Source organism: Anser anser (genome assembly GCF_964211835.1).
Source record: "Anser anser genome assembly, contig: HAP1_SCAFFOLD_51, whole genome shotgun sequence".
NCBI classification, from domain to species: Eukaryota; Metazoa; Chordata; class Aves; order Anseriformes; family Anatidae; genus Anser; species Anser anser.
Genome location: NW_028154169.1, coordinates 903,795 through 914,674, shown reverse-complemented (window position 1 = coordinate 914,674; position 10,880 = coordinate 903,795). Strand labels below are relative to the sequence as shown.

The following is a 10,880-nucleotide window of genomic DNA, read 5'->3' as shown; positions in this document are numbered from 1 at the left end:
CCCCAGCCAGCAACTACACATGTACAAGCTGCCCGCTTCCTCCTCCTCTAGAGGGAGAGGGATGGGAACAGCAAAAATAATTAAAACTCACAAATTGAGAGAAAGACACATAAGGAAGGGAAAGGAAAAGAATAAAGAACAGAAAATCAAATGCCAAACATGATGAATATTTAGTATCTCAGCAATTCCCACCAGCAGACATTTGTGCAGACAGTCTCTGAGAAACTGCTATCTTGACATGGAAAGCTGTCCCCGATATTTATTGCTGAGTACCATGGTATATCACAGAATCACAGAATTGTAGGGGTTGTAAGGGACCTCAAGAGATCATTGGGTCCAACCCCCCTGCCAAAGCAGGTTCCCTAGAGCAGGTTGCACTGGTAGGTGTCCAGACGGGCCTTGAATATCTCCAGAGAAGGAGAATCCACAACATCCCTGGGCAGCCTGTTCCAGTGCTCCATCCCCCTCACCGTGAAGAAATTCTTTCGCATGTTGGTGCGGAACTTCCTGTGCTCTGTTTTGTGGCCATTGCCCCTTGTCCTGTCCCCACACACCACTGAAAAGAGGTTGGCCATATCCTCCGTCTCCCACACTTAATATATTTGTAAACATTGATAAGATCCCCTCTCAGTCTTCTCTTCTCAAGGTTGAACAGACCCAGGTCTCTCAGCCTTTCCTCATAGGGAAGATGCTTCAGGCCTCGTATCATCTTTGTGGCCCTCCACTGGATTCTTTCCAGGAGATCCCTGTCTTTTTTATACTGGGGAGCCCAGAACTGGACACAGTACTCCAGGTGAGGCCTGACCAGGGCAGAGTAGAGAGGGAGTATCACCTCCCTTGACCTGCTGGCCATGCTCCTTTTAATGCACGCCAGGATCCCATTGGACTTCTTGGCTACCAGGGCAAACTGCTGGCTCATGGCCAACCTGTTGTCCACCAGGACCCCCAGGTCCTTATCCTCAGAGCTCCTCTCCAGCAGGTCATCCCCCAGCCCGTACTGATACATGTGGTTGTTCCTTCCCAGGTCCAGGACTCTACACTTGCTCTTGTTAAACTTCATTCGGTTTCTTCCTGTCCAGCTTTCCAGCCTGTCCAGGTCTCGCTGAACGGCAGCACAGCCTTCTGGCGTGTCGGCCACTCCTCCCAGCTTTGTATCATTGGTGTACTTGCTGAGGGTGGACACTATTCCCTCATCAAGGTCATCGATGAAGATGTTGAACAAGACCAGACCCAGCACTGACCTCTGGGGAACACTGCTAGTCACAGGTCTCCAGCCAGACTCTGCGCCGCTGATCACCACCCTCTGAGCTCGGCCAGTCAGCCAGTTCTCAGCTCACCTTACTGTCCACTCATCTATCCCACATTGTCTCAGCTTTGCTATCAAGATGTGGGAGATAGTATAAAAAACCTTGCTAAAATCAAGGTAGATGATATCCACTGCTCTCTCTCCATCTACCCAGCTGGTGATGCCATCATAGAAAGCAACGAGGTTTGTTGAGCACAACTTCCCCTTGGTGAATCCATGCTGGATACTCCTGATAACCTTCTTCTCTTCCAATTGCTTGGAGATGGCATCCGGAACAACCTGTTCCAACACCTTTCCAGGGACAGAGGTGAGACTGACTGGCTTGTAGTTTCCTGGATCCTCCTTCTTGCCCTTCCTGAAGACCGGAGTGACATTGGCTATCCTCCAGTCTTCAGGCACCTCTTCTTTCTCCAGGACCTTTCAAAGATGATGGAGAACAGTTCAGCGATCACCTCTGCTCACTCCCTCAGCGCATGTGGATGCATCCCAAGGGGGCCCATGGATTTGTGTGCGTTGATCCCAATCAGACACTCCCGAACAACTCCCTCATCAGCCAGGGAGGAGATATCCATTTCCCAGACTCTTTCTCCTCCCTCCAGTATCCAGGAGTCCTGCGGGGGAATCTTTGAAGCAAAGACCGAACCAAAGAAGGTATTCAGTATCTCTGCCTTCTCAGCGTCCCCTGTTACCAGGACACCCCCCTCATTCAGCAGGGGACCCACATTGTCTCTAGTCTTTCTTTTACTGTTTACATACTTTAAAAAACCCTTCTTATTATCCTTTATCTCTTTCGCAAGCTTCATCTCCAGGTGGGCTTTAGCCTTCCTCGTCGTGTCCCTGCAGGCCCTGACAACACTCCTATATTCCTCCCAAGAGGACAGGCCCTCAAAAAAAGATGTGGAAATGTGTAAAAATCCACATTTCATAGACCTTCCTCTTCCTTTTGATCTTGTCGATGAGCTCCTTGCTCATCCACTCAGGTCTCCTGCACCCTTTCCCCAATTTCCTACTCTTAGGGATGCACTGATCCTGAGCTTGGAAGAAGTGCTGTTTAAATGTTGCCCAGCTCATGAGATGTAGCCCATGAGATACCCCCAGGTAGGTCTCAGAAGAGGTCAAAGTTGGCTCTCTGAAAGTCCAGGGTAGCAATCCTGCTTTTTGCCTTACTTCTTCCATTCCAGATCTTGAACTCCACCATCTCATGGTCACTGCATCCCAAGCTGCCCTCAGCCTTCATATCCCTAACAAGCCCATCCCTGTTGGTAAGAACAAGGTCTAGAAGCATCCCCTGCCTCGTTGGCTCCTCCACCACCTGCGTCAGAAAACTATCTTCAACACATTGTAGGAACCGTTTAGATTGCGCATGCCTGGCTGAGTTGCTTACCTTATCTGTTGCAACAAATGCCTGGATAATTGAAGTCCCCCATGAGAACCAGTGCCCAGGATTGCAAGGCTACTTCTAACTGCTTGTAGAAGGCCTCATCGACCCCCTCCTCCTGATCTGGTGACCTGTAGTACACCCCCACAATAGTGTCCCCCATACCAGCCCACCCCTTAATTCTCACCCACTAGCTCTCCACATGTTCTTCACCTTCCCCCAAGTGGAGCTGGGTACATTCTAATTGCTCCCTCATATAAAGGGTACCTCCTCCCTCTCGCTTCCCCAGCCTGTCTTTCCTACAGGGGAGATAGCCCTCCATGACAGCATTCCAGTCATGCAAGCTGTCCCACCACGTCCTTCATCCATCCTTCAGGGCGGCTTTCAGTTTTCTACGCAGAGGGTGCCACTGCCTCCAAGATGCACAGGGGAAACTGAAGCATGCATGAGGGGCTGGGAAAATTTACTCTGGATCCATAGGAGCCATTCTGGAACCAACACTTGTACTGTTGTAGTCTGGAACTGCCTTGTAGGCAGGATGTGCACTTCTGCGGTGGTGCAGAGCTCTTGGGCACATTGTGCAGGGTGCTCCTACAGATCTTTGTGTCCTTCTCCATGCTGGCTTAGGAGCTGCTTCTTTCTCAGGAACAGAGTAGCCAACAGAGGTGAGACAGATACTCTGAGATCATGAACAACATCAGGAAGCTGCCCCTAAGAAGATGACTGGTACGTGGAAGTCAGGAGAAGCCTGGACAGGAATGATGTGAGATTTGGGGGAGGGAAAATGAGCTTGGACAGCAGAAGCTACTGATTTTGAAGACATAAGAATGCTCAGGTAATGTTGATCCTGCAGTAAAGCTGTCTTAAAGCAGTCATGTGAAGCCCTTACCCTATTTTAACCTGTAACATTAATCCCTAATCCTAAATGCTACTCCACCCCCTGACAGCAACCCACTGCTCTAACGTTTGACCACAATATCCCTTGAAGCCAAAAGTAGTCCGTAGCCCCATTACATTACCCTTACTCTCTTGCTCACCCTCATCCCTGCCTGTAACGCTAGCATTAAAATGCTCTATTTAACCTTAGACTTGCAGACCTAAACAAAACCCTAAACCAGAGAACTTGCCCATACACTACCCACAGACCTGACGCCCCAAGCAGAACACCAAACCCTCCCACTACACATTTGCTTAATCTCTAACCCAGAAAGGTGAGCCCTAGTCCATAATGCCATACATGAACAGCTGACACGCAAAGCCCCTATTCCTGTCCATTAACCTTCTCACCTTTAACCCTTTTTCTAACCCTTAACTTAAAGTGCTTGGCCCCCTGGGGTAGGGCAGGAATCGTGAGGTGGCTGTGCAGACACATGGCATTCAAAACTGAAAGTGAGGGGCCATGGATCTGATCAGCTTGTAGGCAACAAGGAGGAGATGGGTGGGAATGCTCTGATGAGCTCAGCTCTGCCTCAAGATCTCCTGCCACAGCAAAAGGAATGTGACTGTGAGGTCACTTCTGTCTCTGCCGTTGATAGGGCAGCTGCAGAAATGTGCCACAGAAAGGGACTGTGAGGTCACTTCTGCCTGAAGTAGCTGACAGGTCACCCTTGACTTAGACCTGGGATCTGTACTTTTCGGCTGACATCTGCCAGTGGCCCTAGTTGGCATGGCACCTGGTTGGCATGCCGACTGTGGGATCCCCTCTGCCGACATACCCAGGAGGACCCAGACAGAAAGAAGGCCTGAATATGGGTTGTCCTGTCCCTTCTGCTTGAGTACATGACTGGACAGCAGGAGGGACAAGGCTTGGTTGTGTCTAGCCAAGAAGCTGCAAGGCCAGCAGCAGGCCCATGGCCTGGAAGATCGTGGTGAGGTGATTTGTGTCTGGTTGGCTGAGAGGCCTCAAGAAGGCTGATGGGTTGGGTGACTAATTTAGAGTGGATTCCACCCTGATGAAGCTTTCTTTGGTAGTAGGAAAGAGCAGGAGAGAAAATACTGCCACAAAGTACATCTTGGAAGGTTGGCACTAGCCATGAGGAGGAAGAAATGTCCCTCAAAGGGTAGTGCTGTGTTGCCAGAGGTCACCCAAAGAGTATCTATGATCAGACTCTAATTTTGTGTTTCAAAGAACAGCTGGTGAGGGCTGACGAGACATTGGTGAAAAGATGGAAAGACTGGGATGAGAGCAAGGTGGTGAACAGAGATAGGTATCTGCAGTTTTCAAGGAAATAGTACGAAGTTTGAAACAGCATAGTAAAGCCTGCAGAGGAGAAGGCAGAGGGTACTGGCAAGTATGGATGGCCCCAACAGACCCGCCATTTTTGTCCCCTTTGGCTAGAGCTTATGAGGAGATGCGTTATACTCATTGTAATGGGGCCTCATTGCTTCCTTGCAATGAAGTGCAGAGGCTGGGAGGTGTCATGCCACTATTCTTCTCGTGGCATCACATTGCCCACCGCATCCCAGAGACCCCAGGAGAAGCCATGGCTCCAGGGAAGCAGAAGCCCCGACCCGAAAGCAGCAGAGAGGCAGAGCCCAGCCAGCAGTGAGGGGCAGCCCTGAGGCCTGAAGATTGCTAGACAGGCTGGAGGGTTGAGTGGGGAGAAATTTAATGAAATATAACGAGGGCAAATATAGAGTCCTGCATCTGGGCAAGAACAACCTGAGGCACCAGTGTAAGTTGGGGACTGCCCTGCTTGAGAGCAGTGAAGGGGAAAGGCACCTGGGGGTCCTGGTGGACAGCAGCATGACCATGAGCTAGCACTGTGCCCTTGTGGCCAAGAAGGCCAATGGCATCCCGGAGTGTATTAGAAGGGGTGTGGTTAGTAGGTCAAGAGAGGTTCTCCTCCCCCTCTACTCTGCCCTGGTGAGACCGCATATGGAATATTGTGTCCATTTCTGGGCCCCTCAGTTTAAGAAGGACAGGGAACTGCTTGAGAGAGTCCAGTGCAGAGCCACAAGGATGATTAAGGGAGTGGAGCATTTCCCTTACAAGGAAAGGCTGAGGGATCTGGGTCTCTTTAGCTTGGAGAAGACGAGACTGAGAGGTGACCTTATTAATGTTTATAAATATGTAAAGGGTGAGTGTCAGGAGGACAGAGCCAGGATCTTCTCGTTGACATCTAATGATAGGACAAGGGGCAGTGGGTGCAAGCTGGAACATAGGAGGTTCTGCTTAAATATGAGACAGAACTTTTTCACAGTGAGGGTGACAGAACACTGGAACAGGCTGCCCAGGGGGACAGTGGCGTCTCCTTCTCTGGAGACATTCAAAACCCACCTGGACGTATACCTGCATGATGTGATTTATGTGTTCCTGCTCCGGCAGAGGGATTGAATTAGATGATCTTTCAAGGTGCCTTCCAATCCCCACATTCTGTAATTCCACGTGGCAGCTGGGCTCTTGGCCCTGAGCCCCCCATGTGTGCTGGGGCTGCTTCCCCAGCTCTAGAACAGATGGGAATAAACAGCAGCTGAGACCAATGCATTTATGATGATGTCCTTATTGTCTTTATGTACACAGCAAGCTGAGTTCTGAAGGTAAACCATTAACAAGTAGCAGGATAAGCTTAATATAATATATATCAGAAAAAAAAAAAAAGATAGCGAAATTAATAATAAAGACAAATATTAACCAGAAATTACCTTAAAAATTTCTGAGAAAAACTAGGATTTCTGATAACAGGCATATTATTATAGGTGACTATGTTGAAGAATTGTGCGTTCCAGCAGTGTCCTCACCGCATCCCTTAGTTCCTGGTTCCTCATACTATAGATGAGCGGATTCACTGCTGGAGGCACTACAGAGTACAGAAATGACACCACCAGGTCCACGGATGGAGTAGAAATGTAGAGAGGCTTCAGGTAGGCAAACATGACAGTGCTGATAAACAGGGAGACCACTGCCACGTGAGGGAGGCACGTAGAAAAGGCTTTGTGCAAACGGTGCTCAGAAGGCATCCTCAGAACCACCCTGAGGATCTGAATATAGGAAATAACAATGAAAATAGAACAACAAAATAACACAAAAACACTAAATACAACTACTCCAACTTCCCTGAGATAGGCATCTGAGCAGGAGAGCTTGAGGATCTGAGGAAGTTCACAGAAGAACTGGTCCACAGCACTGCCTTGGCAGAGGGGCAGGGAAAATGTATTGGCTGTGTGCAGGACAGCAGTGAGAAAGCCACTGCCCCAGGCAGCTGCTGCCATCTTGGCACAAGCTCTGCTGCCCAGGAGGCTCCCGTAGTGCAGGGGCTTGCAGATGGCAACATAGCGGTCATAGGCCATAATGGTGATAAGAGAATACTCTGCGCCAAAGAAGAAGACTAAAAAGAGGATTTGTGCAGCACATCCTTGATAGGAGATGGCCCTTGTGTCCCAGAGGGCATTGGCCATGGCTTTGGGGAGAGTGGTGGAGATGGATCCCATGTCAAGGAGAGCGAGGTTGAGGAGGAAGAAGTACATGGGGGTGTGGAGGCGGTGGTCGCAGGCTACGGCGGTGAGGATGAGGCCGTTGCCCAGGAGGGCAGCCAGGTAGATGCCCAGGAAGAGCCCGAAGTGCAGGAGCTGCAGCTCGCGCGTGTCTGTGAATGCCAGCAGGAGGAACTCACTCACAGAGCTGCTGTTGGGCATTTTCTGTCTTTGGACACAGTTTTCTGTTGAGGAGAAGGCAGAACAAAGAACAGGCTTCTCTGAGGAAAACCTATTACAATTCTTAGAGTACTTGCAGCTTGAGCCTCTGTCTTTTCAGGAGAACCTTTCTGCAGCTCTCTTGCTTGAGCTGTGGCTGGTGCTGGCTGAAAGTGGCACTGGGAGCACGGGTGCTGAGGGCTCCAGAGTAGTCCTTCCTGCTGTGCAGCAGAATGAAAGCAGTAACACTGGGGAAATGCAAGTGCAATCCACTTACCAGATGAATGAGCTTTGCAGTGCTGTTGCAAAGAACTCATACGACCACACTGTAGAACAAGGTAGATACTCTTTGCTTTATTTTCTAGTAGCTACCGCTATAACTCTTAGGACAACGACCACACTTGTGTGTATCCACAGGAAGAATGTAGAGACAGCTGAGATCAGAAAAGCCCCAGTCCACTTGAGGCTGGACAGAACCCTCACCTCATCTCTGGTGTACCTGAGCAGGATCTCAGTTCTTCCCTCCCAGCCAGGGGTGCAGAGGCCTCATTCCAGCTGCCCAGAGACAGCCATCCAGCAGCACGGACATGAAATTAGAATGGAGGTGTCTTCTCCTTGGGGCACCTGCATAACACTAGGATGCCATGGGAGGAATGAGTCCTGCTGGAGAGTAGCCTGCAGCCCAGAAGGATTCCCCACAGACAGAGATAGATATTTGCAAGCTGGGGTGTCCCAGCAGCCCATCTGCACTCCCTGCAGTGTCTGGAGGAGGCTTAGTCACCCCTGCCTTAGCTGACCAGGGGCGGCTAGGTTACGACACTCCAAGGGGCTTCTGTCAGACTTCCTCACCTCACAGTGCAATCCAGCAGGACTCTCAAAGCCTACTCCATTGCCCACTGCCTTGTCAGAAACAAGACCCAGGAGGAGACCCTTCCAGGACCTGCAGCTGCATGGCCCTGCAGCCAGAGACTTACCTTGTCAAGGGCTGTGCAGATTTCTCCTCTAGTCAGCTCCTAGCACCCTCCCGCTCCCAAATGCCTCCAATCCCTCTCTCCTTCTCTTCTCTCCATGTGTCTGCTACAGTCAGAGCCCCCAGCCCTACTGTGCTTTGCAGAGGAGCTGCTCCTGGGCAGAGCTGTCTCTCTGCACCAGGGCCCTCTTGCCAGGAGCTCCCCTTGGGCCCAGGAGCCCGGCCCAGCTCAGCACCAGAGGCCCAGCCCAAGGCATTGTAATCACCCCTCTGGTGGCTTTGGTGATGAGCCCAAAAAATCTCAGGCACTGAGAGACAATTGAAGAAATCTCTCAAGAAGTCCAAGTGTGATGCAAGTTTCCTGCAGTGTCCCCCCCAGGGCCAGCACTGACACAGCCTCCCTTGGAGCTCATTAGAGCAAAACACTAGAAGCAGTGAGGACAAGTAGACAAAGGCAATGTGAAGGTGACACTGATGTGTAGGAAAACTGGATGTGTTTCACCAAGCACAAGGGCCAGGCCTTGACCCTTGGTCCCTAGGAAGGGAGATCCTTTCCCTTCACACCTTGCTCAGGGCTCTTCCTGGTGCAGTAGGAGATGGGGATGTGTATTGCCAAGTGCAGGAGAATGGTATGACCCCTGCCTGATTCATGGGTGGGGCTGAGGAGGCAATGAGGCCCTGGTGCTTTAATGATAAACTGTCTCTTCATAGGCCTCAGTGGCAGAGACAACAGCCATAGCTGTGGACACAATGACCTGGGTCCTGTTGGGACTCTCAGCCTTGCCACAGCCATTGCTCCTCTCCACGCCAAGCTGTATTAGGGAAGCACAGACTTCCACATCTTTCCCTGCTGGCTGCAGAGCCTTGTGGGTGAGTTTGCACACTGGATCTGAGCTGAGTATCATAACTCAGATCTTCTTGGTGGCCATGCTCCTTGTAATACAGCTCAGTAGGAAGCTGGCCTGGTTCCTGGTGAGCAGGCACCACTGCTCATATGGCATCCCTCGAGGTGTCCAGGCCCTCTTCCTCCTTGGGACCGCTTACTCAGCAGGGTCCCAGTATGCCCTGATGTGTGGGGTTACTCTTCCACTAGTGTAGGACTAGGCTGTTCTCCTTGTAAATGTCAAGAGGTTTCTGTAGGCAAAATCCTGGAGTATTTCAAGGTTCCCCCACACTGATGTTCCATTCTGTCAGCTGTTAATGTCTGCAGGCAGACAGTTCTACCTTTGTGTGATTGTGCTATCTCTGACAAGATAGCAGCATCAGGAGTTGCAGGACAGTTTGGATAATACAGGAGTAACCAGTTGAATGGAATTGCAGCTCATATTCCCAGACGGGTAGGAGATTGAAGGCTTTATCATCCTTTATTGCATTTGGGGGGAAACCTGGTGACAAGAGATGATGTAAAGGCAGAGGCACTTAATACCTTCTTTGTCTCAGTCTCTAGCAGCAAGACCTTTTGTTCCCCTGGACATTTCTTCCTCCTTATGGCCAGTGCCACCCTTCCAAGGTACACTTTGTGGCAGTTTTTCTCTCCTGCTCTTTCCCACTACCAAAGAAAGCTCCATCAAGGTGGAAACCACTCCTAAAGTAGGCATCCCAACCCATCAGCCTTCTTGAGGCCTGTCAGCCAACCAGACACAAGTCACCTCACCTCCATCTTCCAAGTCATGGGCCTGCTGCCGGCCTTGCAGCTTCTTAGCTAGACACACCCAAACCTTGTGCCTCCTGCTGTCCAGTCATGTACTCAAGCAGAAAGGACATGACAACCCATATCCAGGCCTTCTTTCTGTCTGGGTCCTCCTGGGTATGTCGGCAGAGGGGATCCCACAGTCAGCATGCCAACCAGGTGTCTTCTGCTGGCCTACCAGGGCCACTGGCAGATGTCAGCCGAAAAGTACAGATCCCAGGTCTAAGTCAAAGGTGACCTCTCAGCTACTTCAGGCAGAAGTGAGCTCACAGTTCCTTTCTGTGACACTTTCCTGCTGCTGCCCTATCAACGGCAGAGACAGAAGTGACCTCACAGTCACTGCCACAGTCACATTCCTTGGCGGAGCTGACCACTTTCAGATACCCACGGGACTAGAGCTCAACTTTCTGGGTTAGACAGTAAACAAAGGATTAATGGGAAGGTTTGGTGTTTTTCTGTGGGTATCAGGTCTGCCAAGAAGTCTAGGATTACATAGAGCATTTTAATGCTAGTCTTAAGAGAAGGGATTAGGGTGAGCAAGAGAGTAAAGATAAGGAAAAGTGGCTAAGGCCTGAGTTTTGCTTCAAAGCATACTTTGAATTCAAGCATTAGAGTAGTGGATTCTTGTCAGAGTGTTGGAGTAGCATTTATGTTTTAGGGATTTAAATTACTGGTTAAAATAAGGTAAGGGCCATAAATGACTCTTTTAAATCAATATTACTGCAGCTTCAACATTACATGAACCCTCTTACCTCTCTGAAATCATTAATTTCCCCCAGCCATGCATGTGCAGGGATGGGAGAAGGAATGCCACGGCACGGATGGAACGTAGCTTGGCAAGGGGTGCAAAAAATAATGGGAAGGGATTCTATAGATACATTGCTCAGAAAAGAAAGGCCAAGGA

At 50.2% G+C, this 10,880-nt stretch overlaps 1 protein-coding gene across 1 annotated transcript; it reads right to left on the bottom strand.

Moving 5' to 3' along the window:
• Nucleotides 1-1,764: 1,764 nt before the first annotated feature.
• LOC310890458 (olfactory receptor 14C36-like) lies at nt 1,765-7,338 on the bottom strand (the record flags this gene model as incomplete). Its single annotated transcript, XM_083852814.1, has 2 exons — nt 6,426-7,338; nt 1,765-1,929 (listed from the first exon to the last, which is right to left on the bottom strand). The coding sequence occupies exons 1-2, from the start codon at nt 7,317-7,319 to the stop codon at nt 1,765-1,767; spliced, it is 1,059 nt and encodes a 352-aa protein (XP_083708940.1). The 5' UTR covers nt 7,320-7,338.
• Nucleotides 7,339-10,880: the final 3,542 nt, after the last annotated feature.